Source organism: Hyaena hyaena, unplaced genomic scaffold, assembly GCF_003009895.1.
Source record: "Hyaena hyaena isolate Hyena2069 unplaced genomic scaffold, ASM300989v1 scaffold_86, whole genome shotgun sequence".
Taxonomy (NCBI): Eukaryota; Metazoa; Chordata; class Mammalia; order Carnivora; family Hyaenidae; genus Hyaena; species Hyaena hyaena.
Genome location: NW_024080721.1, coordinates 325,304 through 351,593, shown reverse-complemented (window position 1 = coordinate 351,593; position 26,290 = coordinate 325,304). Strand labels below are relative to the sequence as shown.

Below are 26,290 nucleotides of genomic sequence, written 5' to 3'. Positions count from 1 at the left end.
TGAAGTCAGATGCTTAACCAACTAAATCACCCAGGTGCCCCAAGGGCAGATGTCCTTTTGAAGAAAGTTGCATATAGTAGTTAATAAGGAAATGCATAGAACTCAACCATATTTCAATAAATCAGCTAGCTTAGGGAAAGTAACTAGGTAAGTAGGATTTTATTGGCTCAGAAAACTTAAGAAGGTACAGCTGGATATGATGGCATAAGGAACGTCGCCAGGATGCTCCCGTCTCTTCACCGCTCAGCTGGCACCCTCAGTAGGAGCAAGGTGGCCATTAGTACCCTCCAGACTGAGTGTCCCCATTGTCAGAGCCAGTCTTCTCCCAAAATCAATATGCAGAAACCATGATTTTTCCCACATACAAATAAAGCAAAAACAAAACATGATGAAAACATATCCCATTCAAAGTAACAACACAATGTACATACATAATCAAATACATTATTATTAAAAATATTTAAATGTTTTAATGTTATCTTTGAGAGAGAGAGAGAGACAGAGCATGAATGGAGGAGGGGCAGCGAGAGAAGGAGACACAGAATCCGATGCAGGCTCGAGGCTCTGAGATGTCAGCACAGGGCCCGACGTGGGGCCTGAATCCACGAACCACCATATCCTGACCTGAGCTGAAGTTGGATGCTTAACCAGTTGAGCCACCCAGACCTGGCTTGGTTTTAGATACTGGCTCTGCCCCACCTGGTTTTCCATCTCCCAAAACAGCAACTGCATTTATAGTCTAGAGTTGCTGTGTGGGTTAAATGAAATAATACATGTTTGTTTTTATTATTTTTCCAAATATACACACAAAGCTCTTATGAATAAAAGAGAAAACAGGTGAAATAAGCCAACAGGAAATGGGGAAAGAATACAGAAGGGATTCAGGGTCTGGATGTTGAGAATGTGCTAAGTGATCAGCATGGCTAATAAGCAAAGAAACACAGGAAAACGTGGTTGTTCTGCCTCTCGCTGGTAACGTCCTATGTGACAGGAAAGTGGGGAAATCAGTGTTCATAGATTGGTCAGTGTGAGTTGAAATTGGTTTGACTTCCACAGGAGGGAAATTTGGTCCCTCACTATAATACGCTTGCCCGCAAGCAGCCCAACGCTCCAGAATAACCTGGACGTGTATTTTAAAGAATGTACAAAATGCATAGATATCTGTGCATTAAAGAAAAAAATCTAGAGTGCTTTGTAGGGAACTTCCCACGGCAGCAACCCCAGGGGCGGAGTAGACAGGCTCGAAGCTCTCTCTGTTCCTCTGCCTTTCCAGGGCTTTCTGTATCGGGCCCTGGGTTTCACACTGGCCACGGGCCTGGAGGCTGACAAGGTGGGGGTGCTGCTGCTGGACCTGCTGTACAAGACGGACTATGGCAATGACTTCGACCGGGAGGTGAGGGTGCCCTGCAGCCCGCCCCCGCCCCCATCCACCAGACCCCCCTGGTCCCTTGGAGGTATGGGCATGTGCATGCGTGCATGCTTGTGTGTGTGCGTGTGTGTGTGTGTGCGCATGCATGTGTGTACTGGTGTGTGTGCGTGCATACTTGTGTGTACAGCTGTGTGGGTGCATGTGCATGCATGTGTGTACTGGGGTGTGTACACACGCACATGTGTATTGGTGTGTGCATGCATATGTGTACTGGTGTGTGTGCAGGTGTGTCTCTGTGTAGATGCATGTGTGTACTGGTGTGTGTATGTGTACTGGTGCGTGTGCATACATGTGTGTACTGGCATGTGTGTAAGCATGTGTGCACTGGTGTGTGCGCATGCATGTGTGTGTTTACTGGTGTGTGTCTGTGCATGCATATGTGTATTGATATGTATGTATGTGTGTACGTACTGGTGCATGTGTGGATGGATATGTGTATTGCTGTGTGCGTGCATGAGTGCATGCATACATGTGTGTACTGGTGTGTGCATGTGTGTGTACTGGTATGTCTCTGTGTATGCACACATGTGTGTACTGGTGTATATGCATGTGTGTGTACTGGTATGTATCTCTCTGTGTACATGCATGTATATGTGGGCATGCATGCATATGTGTACGGGTGTGTGCGCGCGTGTGTGTACTGGTGTGTGTGCGCATGCATGTGTGTATGTGCATGAGTGCATGCATGCATATGTGTACTGGTGAGTGTGTGCATGTGTGTGCCTGTGTGTGTGCATGCCTGTGTGTGGACCTGTGTGTGCATAGGGGAGTTCATGCTTGTGCCTGTGTGCATGTGTACGTGGAGGGGGGCTCCTCGTCTGGTCGCTGCACGCTGCCCTCACCCCTGCTGGCTGGCTCTGCCTGCAGGGCGTGATTCTGTGCTTCGGCCTTTGTGCCCGTGGCCAGGTGAAGACAGTGCTGAATGTGCTCCATGACTTTGAGGAGAGGATCCAGGAGTCGGAACAGTCCTGGCAGATCGGCGCTTGGCGGGTAAGGCGCCCACACTCCGCAGTCAGGTCTCTGGGGCCACGTGCTTTCGGCACTCAGCCAAGATGCCTGTGAGATCTCAGTAGCAAACTGCTCTCAGTACCACCTGTCCCCAAAATGGCTGAGATCTGGAGGCCTCCCCCCAACAACGCTTTTGCTGTTGATAATCTGAAGAGCACAGGGTGGGTCCTTTCGGGACCCAGATGTTACAAAGGGGCGCTAGCCCACCGTGGGCTCCGCAGAGCTGCAAGGGCACTCTGGGTGCTGGGGGGAGTGCAGAGGCCCGACCTCACCCACCCCCACTGGATATGAAGAAGCTGCTTGGGTAGCACTCAGTGGGTCCTTTCCACGGGTTGGGAGCCCTGCCCTGGTGAGTCAGTGGCACGGGGGTGGGGGGCGATCGTGCCTGCTGGCATATGGAAGAGAGCCCTGAAGCTTGTCCAAAGGCATGTAGTGGCCAGTGAGCGGTGAAGCCAGGAGCCGGGCCTGGGCATCCATCCAGTGCATGGGCCGGCCGCTCGAGGGGGCCCCTCTGCCACAGGACACAGAGTCACAGGTTGGCTGAGGCCCCAGTGGGCAGCCATCCAGAGTCACCGATGCCTCAGGCTTTGGCCTTGACCCAGGACCCTTGCCCTGGGGATCTGGTAGTCTGGATGGAGAGAATCAGGAGCGTCCCAGGCTCCTGCCCCAGCTTCTCCACAAAGCGGGACCTGAGACGTGGATTTCTATTTGAGGCTCCGGAGGGTGTGGGCAGCCCTGCCCACCCTCTGTGGTGGGTTTGGTGGCCCCGTAATGCCTCGTCCCGGTCCCGGGCTGTTTGTTCCCACTGGATTCCCGGCATCCAACAGCCCCTGACCCAGAGCAGGTGCCTGGTATGTGAAGGAACGGAGGAGGGTACAGGCAGCCATGGGGCGTCCACATGAACCGCTTGCTTACAGTGGACAGGGTGCTGCTGGCATCCACTGCCGGACTGAAGCCCCCGCTGGGGTGGGACCCGGGGTGAGCCACCCACCACTGTGTACGCAGGGCCCAGCAAGGAGTAGGTGCTCTGTAAAGGTGTGTTGAATGGATGAGCGTTTCAGGCACCTGGAAAAAATCAGTTGAAGCACCTTCTGCTGACTCAGTGGCTCCTTTGATCATGTGACCAGAGACTGTCCACGTGCAGCTGGGGTGGCCGGTGGAGCAGACGCCCCTCCCGCCCCAACACCCCCCGTGGTTCTTCCTCTTCTGGCTGGGCTCGCAGAAAGACCATCCCTGGAGGCGAGAGTCGGTGAAGGGCGCGCTCATGGTGATGTACAGCTGCGTGGCCTTGTACTGCCACCCCCAGATGCTCCTCACCCATGTGGACAACCCCATCACCACTAAGATCATTCACCACTACTCCAGCAGCTGCCAGGTAACCCGGGGAGGCCACACCCCTGCATCCAGAGCCAGGCTGGCAGAGAGCCACCTGCCTCGTTATCTGAGCACCCCACCCCCACCCAGGAGACAGCCAGGAGTCCCACCCAACACCCAGCTTTTGGGAAACTCACTGACTCAAACGGCACTCTCTGCTGCAGGGGGAGGCAGGTGGGGGACACCTCCCTCCCACAGTGCCTGGCGGGTGGGTGTGGATCCCAGCAGTCAGAGGACTGATGCTCTCTCTTCCCAGCCTTGCTCACTCCCTCGACCCTCATCTCTGCCCCCTCCCCTCCCAACATCTGACCCAAGCCCATTCATAGTGGGCAAGAAGTGGGATCATCAGGGATGCAGAGGGGCTTGCTACTTTCTTGGAATGGCAAGGAGGGGGAAACACAGAAGAAAGCAAAAGTTATTTTATTATTGTTTTTAAAATTGTGGTAAGATACGCATAAGAGAAAATTTGCCATCATAATCATTTAAAAAAAATTTTAATGTTTATTTTTGAGAGAGACAGAGACAGAGTGCGAGCAGGGGAGGGGCAGAGAGAAAGGGAGACACAGAATCAGAAGCAGGCTCTGGGCTCCGAGCTGCCAGCACAGAGCCTGATGTGGGGCTCGAACCCACAAACTATGAGATCATGACCTGAGCTGAAGTCGGACGCTCAACTGACTGAGCCACCCAGGTGCCCCATAATCATTTTTAAGGTGTACCGTTCAGGGGCATTAAGTACATTCACACTGCTGTGCACCCGAACCCACCAGCCCTCTCCAAAGTTCTTTGTCCTATAAAACAGCCACCCTGTACCCGCTGAACATATGCCGGCGCCCCCTCTCCCCAGCCCCTGGCAATGCCCGTCCTACTCCCTGTCTCTCTGAGGTGACCTACAAGCATCTCTTATAACTGGGATCACACAGGATTTGGCATTTTGTGACTGGCTTATTTCATTTAGCCAAATGTCCTCAAGGCTCACCCATGCTATAAAGGAAAAAACAATTTTATCTCATCTCGTCTCTTGAGCAACACGCATGGCATGGTGTCCCTGGCCAGGGAAGGTGTGCGCGGTGTGGCATCCCCTTCCTTGGGAGGTCCAGGGAGGTGGCGCTCTCAGAGCGCTGTGCCTTGCCCAGCGTCTGGCTGGCATCCGGGCCACGCAGCAGAAGCTCGATCAAGGTGTCTGAAGGACAGAATGAAGCCTGCCGTCTCTTGGGGTGCCCTTGACACAGCCGCTCCCGGGGCGCTGAGGAAGGAGTGCCCTCATGCAGTGTCCTTAAGAGAGCTGTGGCTTGGGGCCTTCGGGCTCACTCCCGACATGCTACCTCCTTTCCCTCTTCTTGGTCTGGGCACAGGACATCTGTCTCAAAATGGCCTTCATGAAGAGTGTGGCGCAGGTCACCAATGCCATCAAGAACATCAAGGATCTGGAGGACTTTGAATTTGCCCAAAAGATGACCCTTACGGGCATTATAATAGTAAGCTGGGTGAGAGGCTTCCTCGCTCCTGGGTGGTTTGGGGGTCTAACTGCTCTGCAATTCCTGGTCAGAGGTTTTCAGAGTCCCCTGAGGGCATCTGAGGGACAAGGGGCTGCGGGGGTCACTGAAGCCCCTCCCTGTCTCAGCTCTGCTTTCGGCCAACTATACGAGTGCGGAGTACAATAGCTATCAGCTGCAGGCAGGTGTTAAAGCTCTCTTTTTGCGCAGAACTTCAGTATGATCTAAACAGTGTCAATTGCCTCAAGGCAAGAAGGCGTGACAGAGGCTGATGGAGTTGTGGGCAGCCACTGCCCTTTGCCTCCAGGCCTCCCCGCTCCCTCATGATGCCCTGGGCCCTTGGAAAGCACTGCCGCTGCTTGGGAAGCTGTCCCCGAGGGAAGTGACATGTGGGTGGAATAGGAGTCCCCGAGGAACAGGAAATGAACACCCCTGCCCCCACGCTGGCCCAGAAGCCATCTGTGTGTCGTTTCACGCTAGCTGGTCACTGCTCTGTGAAACAGGACTTGTTTTGCACGTGACGGCTCAGGCGGGGGAAGCGGTTTGCCCGGGGACACACAGCAAGAAGGTGGCCGGCCTGAGCGAGAAGCCCCGGGCTGTCTTGGAGTCCCGCTCCTTCCCATACCCAATTTGACTGCCTCCCCTAAAATGCTAAAAGACCACATGATCCTGAAAAGAGAGAACATGGTATGCGGTGCCAGCACCCCACAAAGTGCCAGGCCCCACGGTGCTCTCTGGTGGGCCCTGGGTGGCTCATTCACCGCCCTGCTGTGCTGGACAGGCCACCATCAAGGCGGAACCCACGGACAGCCTCGTTTCTCCTGTGCGGACCATGGCGATAGAGGCCCTCTCGCACTTGAGGTGAGCTGGGCTCCTGTTCCGGCCCCATGTGCCTCCCGTGGGCAGAGGCAAAGTCCGAGACCACCCCTCACTGTTCCTTGCCAGGGGAGGGTCACACCTACTTTGGGTCTTGGGCAGCAGCTCTGGGGCATGGGGCCACCCCAGGAGATGCAGGTCTTCTTCTTCCCGGTCTTTTCCATCATTCTCAGCAATATTTCAAGTTGGGCTCTTCTCCTGGGTTAGGAAGTGACTGGCAGTGGGTGAGCTGTTCTTCAGTCCATTAGGGGATCTTTGATGCAAGAAATCACATGATGACACTGAACAGGGTCACAGGGAGATGGCATCCATCTAGTTGCGTTGGGTGTGGTCAAGGAATTTATTTACTGATACGGTACTGATACAGTTAATACAAAGTAATATAATACCTGAGGTTTATATTACTCCAGCCTTCCTGGAGCTGTCCATTCACTGGTGGGAAAGCAGGAAGGAGGAAGAAGTTATGGAACATGGGTAGTTAAAGTGTTTGGCAGGGGTCTCTGGGAATTCGGCACCCGTTGGGCAGATGCGTTATTCAGGCTCATAGCAGAACCACCTGTTGCCTGAAGAGGCAGCACATAGGCAGATTTGAAATAAATTTCACAAACATCTCTTCGGGGACTCGGAGGTAAGAGGAACACATGCACAAGGAATCATAGGTCAGAGCTGAGGATTTGTGGGTGAACAGCAGTAACAAAAAAATCTAAGGCCAGAAAAAGAAAGGGTTGCCAACAGAATGCAATTCTGTTGATACAACAGGGGAGATCAGAAGGCATTGGCATCTGACTTTTGACCTGGGCTTCCACAAAAGAAGAGGATTTGGGCAGGAGATGGAGGTTCCGGCAGGGTGAAATATATGACCCCTTTTGGGGGGCAGTAGTTTAAAGTTAAAATGGAATGGTGGCTCCCAACTCCGGAGGCACACAGTAGAGCCAACCAGGGACCTGTGAACAATACTGGTATCCTGGTCCCACCTCAGACCTTTAGATAAGGATCCCTAGAGCCTGGTCGTGGCCCTTGGGCACCTCAGAGCTTCTCCAAGTAATGCTAGTATGGACCTAGGCTTGGGAACTATCGATGAAGGGGTAGGAGAGAATGTCCATCGGGCAGCCAGCTACTACGCCTGAGAATTCACTAAAGCTCACATGGCTGGGCCCCACTCCAGAGTTTTCGATTCAGTAGCTCTGAGGTAGGGCCAGAGAATTTGCATTTCTAAGTGCCAAGGTGATGCTTCTGCTGCTGGCGCAGGTTTTACACTTGAAAACCGTTGGGCCAGGGCCAGTGTTGGAGCCAGAGTTCATGGTTATGGCCTCTGGAGGAGCAATGGAATATTTCTGAGTGGGAAAGAGAGATGCTGAGAGCAGGCAACAAGAAGGAGAGCTGGCCTCGGGTCCCTCGGTCCCCATCAACCACAGACACAGTCACTGGATACTGGTGACTGGGTGATGCCAGAGCCCCTGGGGATGGATGCATGCCTGCACCCCCAGCTGGGGACGCTGGCCTCTCCCTCATTCTGTGACATGCCTCTGCAGCCTGGACTGGGCAGTGGGGTGGCAGGGTCTCCCCCCAACTCCACCCTGACCACTCCCCTTGTCCACTTCTTCCTTCCTTAGCAGTCTGAAGCCTTTCTACTCCACAGAGGAAAACAATGAGCTGATGGATATCAGTATTCATTCTGTCATTTCTCTTCAACCCCCAACAGAGGACAATGAGTCCATTCAGGTAGGTCCCTCTGGGCCACCTCATTTTCTGGGTCAGGACTTAGATGTTTACAATAGCCTGGACAGTGCTGAGAGCCCACCATCCTCAACTACCTGTGAGTGCACCAAAGTGTAGTAGGCTCTATTAGTTAGTATAAAGTAATGCTAGCTGCTGTAACAGCTAAACCCTGAAATCTCCATGATTTAACAAGAAGAAAATTTATTTCTCACTCAAGGAAAGTCCAGTTGGCAGTGGGGGATGGAGACAGAGCTGCTGTGAGAAGTCATTCAGGAACCTAGGCTGGCAGAGGCCCCACTATCTTCAATGCATGGCCCAAGGTCTCCGTGGGTACTGATATCTGGTAGAGGAAGAGAGGAAGAGAAAGGGTGTGGAGGATTTATGAGCCACTCTGCCCGTTTTTCATTGGCCAGAACTCAGTCACATGGCTATGCCTAGATGCAAGGGGTGCTGGGAAATGTAGTTCCTGACTGGATGGCTGTTTCCCAGCAACAAGCTGGAGGAGGACAAATCTTTTGTGGACAGGTAGCCATTTCTTCCTCAAAGCCCCGGTCCTGGATGGGGAGTCAGAAGAACTGGACTCTGGGAGTTCCTCCTTTGTAAAATGGGTTCCTCTTCAGAGGTTGTCTTGTGAGTCACATGAGAATCTCAGTGTAAAGAAGTAGGGGAGTGGTTTTCAGATCATTTCAGACTTCTCAGCCCTGGATGTATTGTTGCAGCGTCCTGGCGGGTGGCTGTGCACACCACCCACTGCTGCCCGGCGCTCTCCTCTCTTGGCCACAGACCCTGTATGCAAATGCGCTTCAGGCCCTGGAGCACCTGATGGAGGGCCTCATGCAGAGGCAGCTGGATCCCAAGGGGCTGCAGGAGATGGTACACGTGAGTTCCTTGGGGGAGGGCCAGGAGCCAGGGGTGGCCACCCCTCCCAGAAAGCTGGTCTGAGGGCCAAGAGTCTGTGGAAAACAGGGGTATGTGTTAAAAATGGTTTCAGTATCTGTGTTTTGATAAAATTTCAGATTTGCTGAGAAGTTGCAAAAATAGTACAAAGATCTCCTGTATACCCTTCACACCCAGATTCACCATACTTAATAGTTTGTCACATTTTCTTTCTCTCTCTGTCTCTTCCCTTCTCTTTCTTGTTTTATGTATGAGTGCACGTGTGCACACACACGTACACACACACTTTTTGAACCATGGAGAATTAATTGCAAATATCAAGGACAAGAATGCCCTCTTATATAATAATGATACAATGATAAAAATCAGGAAGTTTAATGTTGATATAATGCTGTATTTCTAGTAGATGGACAATATTCAAATTTCATGAATTGTCCCAATAATATCCCTTATAGGTATCCAAGCCATCCAGTCTCTAAACTGGATTACCCAGTGCATTTAGTTGCCATGTCTCTTTAATCTCCTTTAATCTGGAAAAATTCCTCAGTCTTCCTTTATCTTCATAATATTGGCATTTTTGAAGGGCATTGGCTAGTTTTTTTTTTTTTACTAGGTTGTTTGTTTTCTCATTATTGAGTTTCCAGAGGTTTTATAAATTCTGAAAACAAGTCCTTTTAAGATATGGGATTCACAAATATTTTCTCCCAGTCTGTGATATGTCTTTTCATTGATTTCATAGTGTCTTTTGAAGAACAGAAGCTTTAAAATGTTGATGAAATCTAATTGACCATTTATTTTCTTTAATGGATCATGATTTTAGTGTTATATCTGAGAGATCTGTATCTAACCTAAGCTCACAAAGATTTTCTTTTAGAAGTTTGTAGTTTCAAGTTTTATAATTAAGTCTATGGTACTTTTTGAGTTGAGTTTTGTATATGGTGTGAGGTATGGATCAAAATTTGTTTGGGGGCACCTGGCTGGCTAAGTTGGTTAAGTATCCAATCCTTGGTTTTGGCTCAGATCATGATCTCACAGTCATGGGATCAAGCCCCAAGTCAGGCTCCACACTATGCTTGGGATTCTCCCCCACCCCTCCACCCCCACTTGTGCTCATGTGCATGCACACTCTCAAAATAAGTAAATAAAAAAATTTTTAAGGATTTGTTTGTTTGCTTACACACAGATAACCAGTTGCTCCAGTACCATTTGTTGGAAAGGCTTTTGTCCATTGAATTATCTTTGCATCTTTGTCAAAAATCAATTGACTGTGTATGTGTGGGTCTATCTCTGGTACCTATTCTGCTCCATTGATATATCTGTCTCTCTTCACACAATGTCATCCTGTCTTGATCATTGTAATGTTAGTTATAGTAAGTCTTGTGACCAGCAGCAGATAGCATGAAGGAGGCCACTGGCTTTGTTCTTTGTTGCTGCATTTCACAAAAATGTCGTGCTCTCATTTCATTTCAGTTCAAAATACATTTTAATTTCTCTCTTAATTTTTCCTTTCACCCCTAGGTTATTTAGAACTTCCCCAATATTTGAAGACTTTCCAGAGATCTATCTGTTTTTGATTCCTGATTTAAATCCATTGTGATCTGGGGCGCCTGGGTGGCTTAGTCAGTTAAGCGTCCGACTTTCGCTTAGGTCATGATCTCGCGGTTCGGGGGTTCGAGCCCTGCGTCGGGCTCTGTGCTGACTGCCAGCTCGGAGCCTGGAGCCTGTTTCAGTCTGTGACACCCTCTCTCTCTGGCCCTCCCCTGCTCACGCTGTCTCTCTCTCTCTCCTAGAAATAAATAAAACATTAAAAAAATTTTTTTAAAAATAAATAAATAAATCCATTGTGATCTGAAGACATACTTTGTAGAATTTGAATCCTTTTAAATCAACTGAGGCTTATTTTGTTGCACAGGATGGTCTATCTTGGTGAGTGTTCCGTGTGCACTTGTGTATTGGGTAGAGTGTTCCAAAAAATCAGTTAGACCAAGCTGGTAGTGTTGTTCAAGTTTTCTCTATCCTTCCTGATTTTCTGTCTTCTTATTCCATCAGTTTCTAAGAAAGAGGTACTGAGATCTCTGAATCTCACCGTGGATTGGTTTATTTCTCTTTCAGTTGTAGAGGTTTTGCTTCATGTATTGTTAAGCTCTGTTACTGCATGTGTGAACACTTAGGCCCTGGGGTGCAAGGTGGGCTTCCGTCCTGGCTCTTTCACCTGCAGGCAAACATTTGGAACAAGGTGGAACATATCAGCCAAGTGCCATCTTGGTGAGGATACTGGGGACATTCTCTCAGGCCACAGCCTCATCTCCCTTGCAGTGCTGTCTAGAAAGAGAAGCAGAACCACCCAGCACCTCTGAAAGCCAGAGTTCTGAGTGGGAGACATGAGGCAGGCAATAGCCGGCTAAGAAAGGCCAGCCTTAGGATTTGAATGTCCCCTTTTGTGTTCTGGGCTCTACCCACAGCTCCTGGAAAAGTGGATCTTGTCGGAGAAGGAAGGGGAGCGGGAGAAGGCCATCAACCTCCATCTCCGTCTCATGCGGATCTATGTGCAGAGCATCGGTGTCTGCGTGAGTCCGGGGCCCCCGCCCCCCAGGCTGCTGCTCTGACACCCACAGAAAACTTCCTGTCTCGATCCTTGAGAAGAGGGAGCACTTTGTTTTGAAGCTTATCTATTTATTTTGAGAGAGACAGAGAGAGAGAGTGCAGGAGGGGCAGAGGGAGAGAGAGAATCCCAAGCTGGCTCCACACTGTCAAGCATGGAGCTCAATGTGGGGCCTGAACTCATGAATTGCGGGGCTTGAACTCACGAACTGTGAGATCATGACCTGAACTGAAACCAAGAGCTGGACGCTTAACCAACTGAGCCACACAGACGTCCCAGGGAACACTTTTGAAATCAAGTTCTGCCCCTAGGAGTGTCCTTTGGGGAGAGGCTGTCTCATTTGGGAATGGCAAAAGAGGATCTCCCTCCCACCCCACCCCCCGCCAGGAGGAGTTAACCCTGGGACTCTGGGGGTGCCGAGGAACGGGTGAGGCGTGGCTTGCCATGGATCCAGCTTTGGTGGGGCCTGAGGCTCACACAGCGGTGAGGGCCCTTTCTAAGAAAAAAAAAATGCATAGTTAGGAACACCACGTTGGTTAGGAAAGTGACTATCTACTTAGAATGAGAAAGCAAATCACTACAAAATTACAAAGTTTACAAAGTTTGACCACTGCCACAAACATCACAAAATCCAGAAAAGCATTGAGATGTTTTTTGGTCCCCATTCAATGAGACCTCTCTTCCTATTAACTGTTGGACCCTGTTCAACGAGGCCTCTCTTCTACATTTGCCTCGTGTTCTTTGATTGCCTGGTCTTCAGGGATAGGGTTAGGAGGAGAAGGATGGCGTCCCGGGCCTGGGGTGCGGGTGCTGGTGCGGGGTGAGAACGAGATGGGGAGTGCCATTCTGGTGGGGGCACGGCCCCAGCAGAGCAAGGCCAGGGCCCAGACTCATGCTAGGTTTGAGGCCAGGCACCGCAGAATGCATCGCCTGGATTTTCTGGCACAATCCTCACAGCATCCCCTTGAAACGGGAGGCTCTGTTATAGACAAGGAACATGATGGCACCAGGCTAAGCAGCCTGCCCAGGTCACACAGCCTGGTGGGGTGGGGTGGGGGGAGTTCAGATTTGAACCCCAGTCTCAGTTACAGGAACAAGGCAGGTGCCCTGATGCGGAACCTGGGTGTGCAGCCAGAGGTGTAAGTCCTGAGCCAGCAACCTGGGGTCCTGGCTGCTCAGCCTCCAGGGGCCCTGCTGGGGGGCCTTCAAGCAGGGTTCACCCTCTCTGGTTGCCCACTATGCTGCCCCTGGGCAACCCCAGGGGTGCATGGGTGGACGCAGCACGTGAGCCTTGAGGTCTCCTGTCCTTCAGATCCCCCTGAAGCTGGGGCAGATTGGCACGCTGGTCGGACTCATTGCCCCTTGCACCTGTGACTCACACACAAGAACCCGCATGGCCTCGATGGATGTCCTGTCCAGCCTGCTGGACCTTCATGGTAGGGAGAAGGAGAGGCATCAGGACATGGAGGCTGGGAGGGGTGTCAGTTGGGGCGCTGTCCTAGGGGAGTATGGCTTCTCTAGAGAGGTGACCAGCAGAGATGGTGGAGAAGATGCAGAGCTTGCTTAGAGGCCATGGAAGCTTCCAGAAGGAGAAGCTCCCTGTTTGGCACAACTCACTGAGGGCACGTTCTGGGTATTAAGGGGCCTCCTGGGAAAAGGTCAGCTCACAGATACCAAGGACGCAGCAGAAGTGCCCAGACATGAGCTCAGGGGCACATGCAGGAGGTGACCTTCAGAAGGGCAGACTTTGCCTCTGGCTTAATAGCTGGTGGCCTCCCAGGAAGCAGGCATTTGAGCCAAGTGTAGAGGTGGTGTGGGGAGACAGGGCAGTGAGATCAAGGGAAGAAGGGATGGGCTGTCCAGATGCTGGCTGGTGGTCATGACCCTCAGAGCCGGGGAGCCCCACAGGCCAGGGCAGGCGGCCATCTTGACGAGGCCTGTGGATGAGTCCTTTGTCCTTCTGATCGTGTCTAAAATTGTATCCCCAACAGCAAGCCAGACCTGCTCCTCATGGGGCCCTTCCAAGGAATTGGAGCTTGCAAAATGTAAGGAGGATCTCCAGGACTTGGACGTGGAGAAGATTTTCAATGCATCTTCCAGAATCGCCAAGGTGACACGCTGGGAGGGTCGTGTGGGCTCCTGGGCTGGACTCCAGTGCCTGGAGCATGTCTGAGGCCTGGGACCTTGCTGGGCCTGGCCACACGGCCTTCCTCCCCCTCCAGGGGATCTCAGTCCCCACGGCTTCTGGTCCTACCCGTGCCTTCTGTATCTAATTGGCGTGCAATATGTAAGTCCCCACTGTGATGCCTGGCACATAGTAGGTACTTAACAGTCCCCACCTCCCTTGTCTCCATTCCTGTGGTGTGCTGCCCTGAGGGTAGAGGGGCCCCAGAAAGAATGAAACAAGAGATGTTGGCCCACAGGCACACTGAGGGCTGAATGCCTAGACCCCCAAACTCTCTGAGCTGCAGGGGGTGGGGTCATTCTGCCTTGTGGGGGGCAGGGAGAGGAGGCTTTCTGGAGCAGGGGTCTGTGGGGGGAGGCAGGATGAAGTTGCAGGGGGTCAGGGCTCAGGGCACAGCTCGAGGGAAGGAAGCATGGGGGACATTCAGGTGAAGCTTCCTGAGCAGGAGTTCAGGAGGGGCTGGCGGCATTGGGTAGGGGAGGTGTGGGAGGGGTTGGGGGAAGGTTCCAGAAAGCCGGGCTGAGCTTCGAGTCTTTGAGGGGGAGGGGTAACATCCTGAGCAGGCTGGTGATTGGGCCGGTGAGACGCCAGGCAGGGAGGCGGATAGGAGCCCCCGCAATGGTTTGAGAGATGGCGGGAGCCTGGGCTGGAGCTGCGGTGTCGGGCAGAAGGGGAAGGGCGTCAGCGAGGACAAGTGGTGGCAGGGCGGTGGCCTGAAACTTGGTTGTTGAACCCCGGGGGTGCTGTGCTCTGGTCCTAGGTGGTTTGCTTGCAGTTTAACTGTGATGAGGTGGTCTCGCTCATCCAGAAGCTCTGTGAGAACATCGGGGCCATGGGCCAGCGGCATGACAAGGCCTCCGTCACCTGGATAGGCACCTTCCTCCAGATGCGGGCCAAGGAGCTGGAGGACAAGGTGGCAGAGCTGTGGCCGGGCCACCGAGGCCTGGGGCTGCCGCGTGCGCCCAGGCTCGAGGGACACGCAAAGGCCCCGCGACACTCACGGAGAAGGCTTCCCCAAACCCTTGGTTGTACAGAGGAGGAGGAAGTAGAGCTCTAGAATGAGAAAGAAACGTGCTGAAGGTAGCCCGGTTAGCAGGTGGCCAGCGGGCTAGATGCCCGTGGCTCCCCAGCCCCTGCCCCCAGCATACTGCCTCCCACACAGAAACCCTGATAAAATCCAGGAAGAGGCCAAAAGGCGAGCTGGTGGCTTAACCTACCCGTCGTCCAGTGGGCAGGAGTCCCTGAGGAGGGGTGTGCGGTGGGGGAGGGCAGAGGGCCGCGGGGGCCCAGGCTGTGCCGGTGATGCGCCGCCCCTCCCCAGGTGGCCGAGATCCTGGGCGCGATCTTGGTCCACCTGCCCGTGGCGGACCACCCGGAGGTGCGGCGCCTCCTCATCGAGGGGGTCCTCCTGCTGGCGCACTACCACCAGGAGACAGTGCTCACATCGCTCCTGAGGCAGCCCCTGCCCATGGAGAGGTGGGTGCCCCGCACAGCGAGCCACAGCCCCCTTCGCCAGACCACGGCCACCGCGCCACCGCTGCCGTGTCTCCGAGGACAGGGCCTGGAGCGGTGTGCTGACCTGGGGTGGGTCCAGCGCCCTCCCTGCCTCTCCTGTGGGGGGTGCGGCCTCTGGGAGCTGTGGACCTGCGGCCCCAGTGTTACGGGGCCGTCCTCTGGAGCTGGAGTCCAGACCTGGGAACTTGCCCCCTCCGGGCCCTGCCCACAGCAGCCCTGTCCTCCTCGGTGGAGAGCCGAGCGCTGAGCGCCCTCCGAGTCTGGGCTGCTCCAGAACCCGCCTGAGGACGTGGTCACCGAGGCGTGGGCAGGCCTCCGGAGAGGCCCCACCTGTCCCTCTGTCCTTCCTAGTGCTGCCCTGAGAGGGGATGTCCAGGTGCCCAAGGGATGAAACGGCAGGACCTCACGCCCCCTCAGGTGGCCTCATGAGCCCCTGCTTCCCGGTGTTATCCTCACAGACCGCCGAGTCCCCGTGTCTCTGTCATCGGGTCACACAGGCAGGTGGCAGCATCTCACCCGACTAGGGGAGTGCGTTTGCAATGGCCCCAGGGTTCACTGGGGAGAGCGTAGAAAGGGGTGGGCGCTGTCCCCAGAGCAGCCATGGCTGCAGAGCAAAGACAGGCCTGGAGACTGTTGGTGGAGGGAGAGGGGACAGGTGTCACCCAGCATGCTGTCACACGAGCAGAGAGGCCTCAGATCAAGAACCGCCAGGGCTGGCCTGGGTGGAAGGCAGGCCTGGCTGTGCCGTGGGGCAGAGGGCAGTGCGGATTGCTTGACTTGTTGGGGGACAGTGGGGTTTCAGTGCAAGTGCAGAGCCAGAGGGGTGTGTGGTGTGCAGTGCAGGCCCCTCAGTGTGGCCTCCGTCAGGCTGGTGATCTTGGTGGCCTGGGTCGCACTGGCTTTCACTATACTGGTGAGCTATTGCTGTGTAACAAACTGCCCCCAGCTTGGAAGCTCAGAACAAGCCCTGTTACTATGTCGGTTTCCGTGGTCAAGAGTCTGGGGGCGGCCGAGCTGGGGCCTGTGCTCAGGGTCTCACAGGGTGGCGGCCAGGCTGAGTTTTTCTGGAGCCCAGGTCCTCCCTCAAGCTCACGTGGTTGTTTCTTGCTGTCGCAGGCTGAGCCTCTGCTCTCTTATCTCCTTACACCCCAGTGTCTCCTTTATGAGAAGTGATTGCCAATGAGCTCACGTGCCTACACCTCCATTCGATCCCTGCCAACTGGGCGCCCCGTCGTGTGCCCTCCTCAGGTTACCTCCCGCTCCTGTGCCGTTGGCTTTGTGGATTCACACAGGCCCTGTACACCTCTCCGTGTTCCATTGGATCTTGGCATACCTGCTACTTTAGCCCTTTCAGAGCTCCCCAGTGTCCCCCTCCCCTGCACCTGTGCACACCGGGCCCGTTAACACTGTCCTGGGGACCTTCCCTTCTCAGCAGAGCCACAGACTTGCAGTTGGGGGGGGGGCGCTGCTTTAAACTGCAGTCTGGCGGCCCACCTAACGTCTGCAGGCTTCCTTCCCCCTTCTGTGGGCTACGGAGATGAAAGCCTCTAAGGTGGGTTGGGAAGAGGAGGTGCTATGCTGTGTGCAAGCTGCTTACGACCGGCTCGTCAGCCTAGGTCCTTAGCAGCTGTTGCCAGATGTACCTATAAAGTCATCAGAGAGGAGGCCTGGCACGTGCCTCTAAGGTCACCTAGTTGTGGAGCCACAGCTTTGGGGGGGCGGGCGGGGGCGACGAGGAGCTGTGGCAGGGAAAGGTAACTGAGCGTCGAGCCACCGACCCGGGTTCTAGTTATACAACCTTTGGCTGTTCACTCCACCTCCCTAATGTTCAGCCTCCGGAGTCTAACCCCTAGTCAGGGTCTTGCCTGGGGGTCCGAAGGGGCTCTTACCTGCCAGGGCAGGAGGCGGGAGACCCACAGTCTTGTCTCCTTGTCTTTGCTTAGCCACCTGACGGAGGTGTGGCTGGCCGTGGCAGAGAACGTGCCCTTTGCCCGGACGATGCTCTGCGGGCTGATGGGCCGGCTGCAGTCGAGGTTCACCCCCAGGGTCAATGCCACCTCCAAAGCTGACATCTGGCGCCTGGCCGCGGTGGACCCTCTGATGGTGAGTTTTAGGGGCAGCCCCGGGGCTCCTCGGGGGCTCGGAGGAGCCCTGACACCTCAGCCCTGGTCTCTGCAGACCCTGTGCACCGTCTACCTCCTCATCCAGAAGATGGATGTGGACGACAAGCTCCTGGACCTCTTCCCCGACCTCGTCTACACCCTCCTACTGCAGCTCAGCAGCAGTCAGGGGCCAGAGGCCGTGTCGCCTGTCCTAAAGACCTGGAGACTCGTCCACACAGGGACCCTGCCCGAGGACATCAATCTGCAGAGGTGCCCTCGAGAGTGGGGGGCAGTGGGTATGGGGAGCAAAGCAGTGGGCCTGAGCTGATCGCTGCCTCTTAGAAGTCACGGATCCCAGGAGTCACCTCCACCCAAAGCTCTTGTTTTCCTCTCCCGATGGGGAGAAGGTTCTGGAAGCAGATCTCGCAACCCTCCCTCACATGAGCCCAGCACTGTGTGGTTTTCATTGTTCGAGGACCCACTCTGTTGCGGGATCGCCCTACGCCCCTCAAGCTAGGCCCAGCGGGCAGGGGACCCCTTCCTCTCTGACCCGAGGGCAGTGCCTGGGGACTTCTAGGCGAAGCTTCGTCGTGATGTAGCCCCACCTTCCTCCAGGATCACGATCAAGTCCATGCAGCTTCTGTTCAGAAGACTGAGCAGCGAGCAGCTGGTCCGCACCCTGGAGGAGCAGGGCGTGTGGGCTCTCCTGCAGGGTAGCTCCACGTTCCTGCGGGGCGTGGGCCTGCTGGCCAGGTGCGCACCGGGGCCCCCCACGCCATCTACTTGCTGGAAGGTCTAGGTCACGGCTGCGTGCCTCGCTTCTGAGGCGGCCCGTGTCCCAGACTCTCGGATGACAGCGTGTAGGGCCTAGGGAATCTTTTAGTCCAACCTTTCCTGCTCCAAGACAGGAAATGTGAGGTCAAAGGCACGGTGGGGCTCGCTCGAGGCCACACGGGGCTTCTGAGCTGGGGCAGATGCAGAGCTCTTCCGGGGCCGGGTCCCTCATGAGTGGCCCTCATTCTAGTCCCTTTTGATAAAAAGGAAATGAAAAGTGGGTACTCCAGCGAAACCCTGACCAAACCCTGCCCAGAGAGGTGAAGACATGGTCCCCGGGTGCCCGGCCCCCGAGCAGCTCCACGGGGCAGCGACTGAGTGACCCTCCCGGCCCCACGGCCGCCTCCCCTGCAGGATCTGCGTGCGCAACGTGGGGGGCTACAGGCAGAGGCTGTCGGAGCTGGTGCTCAGAGGCATGAACTCGGATGTCCTCAGCTGCCGCGTCAGCAGCACGGCGGTCTGCGTGGAAGTGAGGCTCAGGATGCGGAGGGCTGGGCGGGCTGGGGTCCGGGGCCGCTGGGTGCCTTCCCAGGTCTTCTCTGGGGCTGGAGCCCAGGCTCTGAGGGACATCTGAGTGGGGGGCAGGGACTGTCCCACCCCACAGGGGATGTGTTCATTCACTCCATCACACGGGTGATTCGGGGTGTGCTGTGCTGGGTGTCAGAAGCCCCCCGGGGCCCAGATGAGGGCACCTCAGCTCTCACCAGGGTCGATGGTGCTGGGGGAGGTCTTGCAGGGAGGTCTTGAGGGGTCAGCAGGGCTTTGCCAGGCAGGGAGGCCAGGGAAGGATGTGATGGCCGCTGGGGCCCAGCTCCCCTCAGTGCAGCTGGGGCACTTTGGGGGCCCAAAGGAATTGGCCAGAAGACTTTTAGGAGAAATTGTGTTCGCTGCATGAAGCCCGATGTGTTTTAGGAGCCCAACATCTGCCTAGTGTAGCATGGGCACACCTTTTCTGTAAAAGACTGGATAGTACATTTCCCATTTTGGAGTCACCAATTCGGTGTTTAATTTTCTTTAGGTTTGTTATTTTTTAATGTTCATTTATTTTTGAGAGAGAGAGAGAGAGAGTGAGTAGCGGAGGGGCAGAGAGAGAGAGGGAGACACAGAATCCAAAGCAGGCTCCAGGCTCTGAGCTGTCAGCACAGAGCCCCACACGGGGCTCGAACTCATGAACCATGAGATCATGACATGAGCCGAAGTCAGACGCTGAACCGACTGAGCCACCCGGGAGCCCCTCTTTAGGTTTATTTTAGACACATTCATGTGTGTGTACATGTGCATGTGCACACACGTCAGAGGGGTCTGCATTGGCCAAGGTCCTGGCATTTTGAGCACTGGGTCTGTTGTGACTCTGAGTCCCATATGAGTGAAGTTCACGGTTCTCATGAACTCCTCTCCAAGCCCAGCGGGCATGGCTCTCAGACACGGAAGCTGCTCTTCAGGCTAACTGACTGAACATATTCCTATAGGTCACATTTATGAAGCTTTTTTCACATATTTCCTTATGGAGCTTCCCAACAACCCTGTGAGGCAGGTACTGGCATCAGCCCCTTCTTGCAGGTGAGGACACTGAGGCTCAGAGGAGTTCAGTGACGTGCCAGGGGCCCCCGCCAACCGGCGGAGAAGCCAAGAGTTGGTCCTGGGGTGCTGGGGCTCCGAATCCCCTCCTCTTCACAGAGACTGTTCTGTGCATTGGATCTATCACACGTCCCATCGTGGGGCCGAGGAAGGGGCCTGTATCCGGGGTGACTGCAAAAAGTTCTGTCTTCTAGTTCATGAGCGACCCGATGCTGTACCAGGAGAAGCTGCTGAAGCCCACGGTGCTGATGCTGGAGAAGGGCGTGGACCACGACGACGAGGCCTTGAGGGTGCTCTCCCTGCGTGCCCTGGGCAACATGGCTCTTGGTGCCCCCAAGAAGGTCCTGCGCCCCACCCTGCGCTCAGGGGCCCAGGGTGCAGGGCCTGGTGGGCTGAGGGTCCAGGGCTGGCGTGTTCTGGTCAATCGGGGAGGTGACCCAGGTGGGCGCTCCCCATGGTGACCCAGCTCCCCATGGCCCCCTCCCACGCCCATACCCCAGGTGAGGCAGTACCGGAAGCTGTTACTGGACAAGTGTCTGGGCTCCCTGAGGGAGCCTGTGGTCATCAGCGTGACCTCCGAGGGCATGGAGGCCCTGGCTAAGATCCTGGCTGAGCTCCGGGAGGGAGACGTGGGGTCCTCATTCGGCATCATCTCCGAGCAGTGCAGGGCCTTCTTTGACAACGTGAGTCTAGATCATGGCCTTACTGGGTCCTGGCCCTTGCTGGGGGCTTCCCAAATGCCCATACAGCAAATGGGCGAGCACCTCGTATCCCCTTAAGGAAAGACGTGCTCTGGCGCAGAAGGGGCCTCCGGTCTGACTTGGCGCCCACACTTCCATTAGCTGATCCTGGGACCTAGTAAAAGAAATCAAAAGCTTTCATTCTGGGACTCATGGGACCCCTCCCCTGCTCTTAGGGTGCGAGCTTCTCTTCTTAATTCCTTGCAGCCTATGGAAGCTTTCTGGGCACCTGGGTGGTACTGGGCGGAATGATCCAGAAGCCTTTGCAGGGGCCGAGGCAGCTGAAAGGGTCCACGGAGAGGCGGCTAGGGTTCCCTTGGGCTACTAGCATCCCAAATTTCAGGACTTGTCTGTACATGTTGGCTACAGGAGAGCGAGCTGCTGCGTTTAAAGGCCTTCGTGCTGTTTGGGAAGCTGGCCACGGTGGTTGGGATCTCCAAGAAACACTTCTTCAAGGAGGAGGTGAAAAAGGCGTGGGTCCCCCTCATGCTGCACTGCCGGGACCCCTGCTCCGATGCAGCCCAGGTGAGACACGCCCTCCTCTTTGTGTCCCGGCCTGTGGGGACCCCTGGTCCCAAAGAGAGAATGTAGGCGGGGTCTGCGGGCTCAGCCCTGCCCGCGCCCTGGGGAAGGGCCGGCCCAGAAGGCCCACAGACCCACTTACTGAGGCATCTCTGCGCTGTGGGGAACACATCACAGTTGTCTTCTCCCCCAGTCGCTGCCTGCAGGCATCCTCTGCCCAGCCTCCTTTTCCTTCCAGCACGTTCTATGGCTTGCCATCATCACCCTTGGGTGCTATGACTTGGTCATGGTTCAAGCTTAGCTTCAGTACTTCCTCAGTGGCTCCCGGTGGGGCAGGCCTGTTCTGGGGCTGCTGGGGGTAGCAGGAGAGGGGGCCCGGCCTGGCCTGCACCAGACCCCGTTCCCCTTCCTCTTGGACGCCTGGCTCCTCCACCCCTCGGTGTGGGGAGGGCAAGGGCAGACTCACAGCTCCCCTGTCTGACTGCCTCTCCTTACCCTGCACAGGCCCATGACCATGACCTCTGTCTTCTCTCTCCATGTCTACCTGTGTGGACGGGGGCAGAGGGCCGGGGAGAGGGGGCTGAGATTGGGGGCAGTTGTGTCCCCTCCCAGAGAGCTGCGGGGCTCTCAGCAGCTCATGCTCAACTAGAGCCTCAGTCTCCAATCCTGGGGTCCCAGGAACCGTGCTGTGGGGAGGGTGAGGGCTGCAGGTGCCCACCAGGGGTGGGGTGGTCTGGCGGCACCTGAAGGTTGCTGAGGGGCATCCTGTGGGGCACTCCTGCCTGGCGACCCTGGTGCCCCAGCCCATGAATTGTCAGCTCTCAGAGACTCTCCCCTCCAAATCCATCAATGGCTCCCACTGTTCTTTCACATTGTATCAACAGCTGTCCTGTGGAGTGAGCCCCAGGGGGGATCACCTGGGAAGGTGGCCGAGAGGGTTTAATGGAGGAGCAGTGAAGACGGGTGGGGGTGAGGGAAACCCCACGGGAGGCAAACACCTGGGCTGGTGCCAGCCACATGGCTGCCACCCCTGTCCCTGGCAAATAGGTACCCCAGCCACTCCCCACCCCCTTGATCTCCTATCATATCCTGGGGCCTAACCCTGCTGGAGGCTGGAGGCTGGAGGCTGGAGGCTGGAGGGCCTCGTTGCTGTAGTGCTCAGGGAGGCTCTGGGGATGAGAAAGCTCACCCAGTCGGACCCAGTCCTGCTAGGCCCCTGACCCCAGTCTCCCAGAGGGACAGGTCCTGGGCAGCGCTGCTGAAGGCATGGAGGTTACTGGCTGAGGGCCGAGTGGGCTGTGCAGGCTGGGGGGAGGGGGCGCCAGTCCCAGGGGTGCTTTCCCGGGGCTGCCCTCTGGCCTCGCGACCAAACGCCAGCCCTGCCATCCCCAGCCCCACCCCCCACTGTGGGAACCCCGTGGTCTGCCTGGCGCCCTCCCTGCCACCCTCCACTCTGTGCCCCTCCAGGCCTGTGTGACCACCATGTTTCAGTGTGTGCACTTCTGGGGCTGGAAGTCCCTGGAGAACTGCCCGGGCCCAAGTAACACCAGTGAAGAGATGACCGTCTTCCAGATAAGGCTGTGCTCCATCCTGGTGAGAAGGCTTGGGGTGTGGGCCTGGTGGAGGGGCCGCCTGTGGCCTGGGGCTCAGGGTTGTGGATGCCATAGACTTCTATCCCATGTCTATCCCCTGTGCTCACCTTCCAGACGTGAAGTGTCAAGACCAGCACAGTCCAACAGAGATAGATGCAAGCCACATACCCCCACGTTTTCTAGGAGCCCCGTTAAGAAAAGAGAAAGAGGGGGGTGGGGAAAGAGAAAGAGGGGAAACCAAATTGAATAATAGGTTTTATTTAACCCAGTAGATCCAAACCATTGTCATATCAACATGTAATCAATGTGCCAATTATTCTTTAAAAACATTCTTTTAATGTTTATTTTTGAGAGAGATAGACAGAGTATAAGCAGGGGAGGGGCAGAGAGGGAGACACAGAATCCAAAGCAGGCTCCAGGCTCTGAGCTGTCAGTACAGAGCTCGACTCAGGGCTTGAACCCATGAACCGTGAGATCATGATCTGAGCTGAAGTCAGAGGCTTAACTGACTGACTGAGCCACCCAGGTGCCCCTCAATGTGCAAATTATTAATGGGACAGTTTCCAGTTTGGGAGTACTGTCTTCAAAATGCAGGTGGCACCTTACACTTAATTCAGACCAGTCATGCTTCAAGGGCTCAAGGGCCACACGTGGCCAGTGGCTATGATATTGGACAGCCACAGAGTCTAAAGGCAAATGGAATCTCTTTGGGTCAGACAAAAGGTAACAGGGAGCTGAAAGTCTTTAAACTGCCCAGCTAATAATTTGCTGTGTGATGCTGAGATGTGCGCTTGCCCTCTCTGGACGGACAGACCCTCCCATTTCAGACAGATGGGAACACACTGTCTGGGCAGCTGATCTCTAGGGCCTCATCCTCCATGGCTCTGTTCATCCTTTGTTTTTGTTTTTGCAGACTCAGAAAAAGCCTGCTGTGCTCTACAGCTTCTTGCTAGAAGCAATGCCCTATGTTAATAGTAACTTGCCAAGGATCAGAATTGCTGCGTGCGACTTGGCAGGTGAGCAAGCAGATGTCTCCTGATGCAGGAGGGACATTGAGGGCCACACCCAGGCCTGGAGCAGCAGGGCCCCAGGCAGCCGAGTAGGGGCTCCGGAGGAAGTCCCCTTCTTTGTGTCCGATCCCACCCGGCTTCACACCTGCCTGGTTCTCGGCTGTGCATCTTCAACAGAATCCTCAACAGCTACCTCTTAAGGTCAAACGAAATTGCTCACTGGCCTAATATTTGTGTGTCATTCCTCGTTTTAGGAATTATTATGAACCACATGTCTGCCCATCATCTGAAAAAACTGGACTTTCCGACATTACGGAATTGTAAGTAGAAAAGACTCAATTGTACTGAGTCCACGACCTCATTTGGGGAATTTAGAGAAACTTCCCAGGGAAGAGCCAGCTGACCCTTCCTTGTGTGTGTGTGTTTTTTTTTTTGTTATTATTTTTTTTGTTTTTTGTTTTTGATTTTTGGTGGGGGTTGGGGGGAATGTGTAATCAGGGTGCAGAGAGCCCGATGAGCCTGCAGAGGGCTTTGTAGGAAGAAAACTATGTGACCCGGGAGTCCTTCCCTTCGTTCACCCTGCCTTCTGCCCGCCTCCCCATCACCAATGTTTATGAGATGTTTCCACCCTGATTCCTTTAACTGGCTCACACTGCACGTGGGTTTGCGGGTGATCTTTCTGTCCCAGTTAGAGAACAGGAGGCTGAGATGGCGTGTGTGTGTGTGCGCGCGCGTGTGCCCCCAGATGCAGCTCCACCTGCAGCCTTCTGATTGCAAATATGCAAATACCGGGGTTTGGCTTTGGCAGCTGGTGTGAGCCCCTAACCGCACAGGCCCGCGGGCACCGCCGAGCTGGGCCGACCATGCTGTTTGCGCCCCCTCTCAGCTTTCCAGGAGCTGCAGCTGGACTCGGATCCTGGGGTCCGGAGGGCCTCCCTGGAGACCCTCAGAGTCCTGGATACTTGCTGTCAGCAGCAGCTTTTGGCTTCACCCGAAGGAATTTGCTAGGTGGTCCGAGTGTAAAGCGCAGGCTGCCTCCTCAGAGCACCAAACCACAGCAACGCAGGACAGTTTTTAAATTTAGTTTGTTAAGAAAAGCATCGTTCTAAAATAACGTGTCCCTTTCTTTCCTCCCTTTGGAAATAAACCTCCGTTGCCATTTGGAGCACAGATTCCTGACTTGTAAGGTGACAACGACCCAGAGCCAGGGCAGTGGGGCAAAGGGAGAGTTTAGTCCCAATGGGGCCGTCTTATTTCCGCCTTCCCCGGAGCGTGTGAGGGTCTGAATCCATGTTGGTGCATTTCAGTGCTCCCCTCCCCCCCCCCCCCACCCCGGGCGCTGATGGCGTGTCCCCTGCCAGGCGCTGTTCTGGGCAGTGGGGGAGGGGGCAGGCTGCTGTCTGGCCTCTGCCCCCTAGGACTCCAGCCTTGAAGGGAGAAGAGGGTCTCTGCTGGGGACTGTGACGGGCTTCCGAATAAGGAGGGTGGAAGTGCCCCAGTGGTGCTGGCTGGGGGTGGGGGGGAGAGGGAGGGGGGAGTGCCCACCAGCCTGGGGACGATGGGGGGGTCTCCGGGAAGTGACACAACACCAGGCCTGCCCTCACTCGTCCCATCATGGGGCTGGATGGGACAGGCGGGGGCAGGGACCCAGCGAAGCCTGGAACAGAACCTGGCCGACGGTCAAAAAGGAGAAATGATGGCCATGTAAGCAACAGGCAGGAGAGAGGGGAGGCGAGCGGGGAAGTTTCCCTGCACTCAGGCTGTCAGCAGAGTAGTCTGTGGTTGCCCCCAGAGCAGGGAACAGCAGGGCTGCCAAAGGCAGTCGCCCCCTGGGCCTGCTGGTGGGAGAGGGCTGCTGGGCAGCGCGAAGCCTCATTCATGCCCCACAGACATATATATATACATACCACATTGTCTTTATCCATTCCATACGTTGGCTATTGTTGATAGCGCTGCTATAAACATCGGGGTGTGTGTATCCCTTTGAAATAACATACCTGTATCCCTTGGATAAATACCTAGTAGTGCAATTGCTGGGTCGTAGGGTAGTTCTCTTTTTAATTTTTTGAGGAACCTCTGTACTGTTTTCCAGGGTGGCTGCACCGGTTTGCATTCTCACCAGCTGTGCAAAAGAAATCTTTCTCCACATCCTCGCTGGCATCTGTTGTTGCCTGAGTTGTTCACATTAGCCATTCTGACAGGGGTGAGGTGGTATCTCATTGTGGTTTTGATTTGTATTTCCCTGATGATGAGTGACATTGAGCGTCATTTCATGTGTTGGTTGGCCATCTGGATGTCTTCTTTGGAGAAGTGTCTGTTCGTGTCCTTAGCCCATTGTGTCACTGGATTATTTGTCTTTTAGTGTTGAGTTTGATAAGTTCTTTGTAGATTTTGGATACTAACCCTTTATCTGATATGCTGTTTGTAAATATCTTCTCCCATTCCATTGGTTGCCTTTTAGTTTTGCTGATTGTTTCCTTCACTGTGCAGAAGCTTTTTATTTTGATGAGATCCCAATAGTTCATTTTTGCTTTTGTTTCCCAGCTACCTAAACTCGAGATACGAGACACCCACACCCATCAGCTCCTGTCAAGTGCAAACACCTCTTGGTGAAACCAAGTTGCAGAATACAAGCAGTACTAAATTATGTGCACATTTAGAACATAGGCCATCCCACATACAGTCTATGGGGTCCTTCATCAGCAGACCCCATAAGTTAACCTAAGACCCCCAGGTGCCTGGGTGGCTCAGCCGGTTAAACATCTGAGTCTTGATTTTGGCTTAGGTTGTGATCTCATGGTTTGTGAGATCGAG

General features: G+C 54.8%; 1 protein-coding gene across 1 annotated transcript in view; it reads left to right on the top strand.

Moving 5' to 3' along the window:
• The window catches only part of MROH2A (maestro heat like repeat family member 2A), a 47,557-nt gene extending 22,923 nt beyond the window's left edge, over positions 1-24,634 (top strand). The window contains exons 20-42 of the mRNA XM_039234560.1: positions 1,274-1,393; positions 2,297-2,419; positions 3,660-3,812; positions 5,164-5,286; positions 6,086-6,165; positions 7,794-7,902; positions 8,683-8,778; positions 11,259-11,363; positions 12,711-12,834; positions 13,390-13,508; positions 14,344-14,496; positions 14,905-15,059; positions 17,042-17,201; positions 17,277-17,470; positions 17,816-17,953; positions 18,389-18,503; positions 19,807-19,953; positions 20,113-20,295; positions 20,722-20,877; positions 22,342-22,467; positions 23,380-23,482; positions 23,731-23,796; positions 24,363-24,634. Coding sequence (XP_039090491.1) covers positions 1,274-1,393; positions 2,297-2,419; positions 3,660-3,812; positions 5,164-5,286; positions 6,086-6,165; positions 7,794-7,902; positions 8,683-8,778; positions 11,259-11,363; positions 12,711-12,834; positions 13,390-13,508; positions 14,344-14,496; positions 14,905-15,059; positions 17,042-17,201; positions 17,277-17,470; positions 17,816-17,953; positions 18,389-18,503; positions 19,807-19,953; positions 20,113-20,295; positions 20,722-20,877; positions 22,342-22,467; positions 23,380-23,482; positions 23,731-23,796; positions 24,363-24,484 — 2,970 coding nt within the window. The 3' untranslated portion in view covers positions 24,485-24,634. The remainder of the gene's footprint in view (positions 1-1,273; positions 1,394-2,296; positions 2,420-3,659; positions 3,813-5,163; positions 5,287-6,085; positions 6,166-7,793; positions 7,903-8,682; positions 8,779-11,258; positions 11,364-12,710; positions 12,835-13,389; positions 13,509-14,343; positions 14,497-14,904; positions 15,060-17,041; positions 17,202-17,276; positions 17,471-17,815; positions 17,954-18,388; positions 18,504-19,806; positions 19,954-20,112; positions 20,296-20,721; positions 20,878-22,341; positions 22,468-23,379; positions 23,483-23,730; positions 23,797-24,362) is intronic.
• The last annotated feature ends 1,656 nt before the right edge of the window (positions 24,635-26,290 follow it).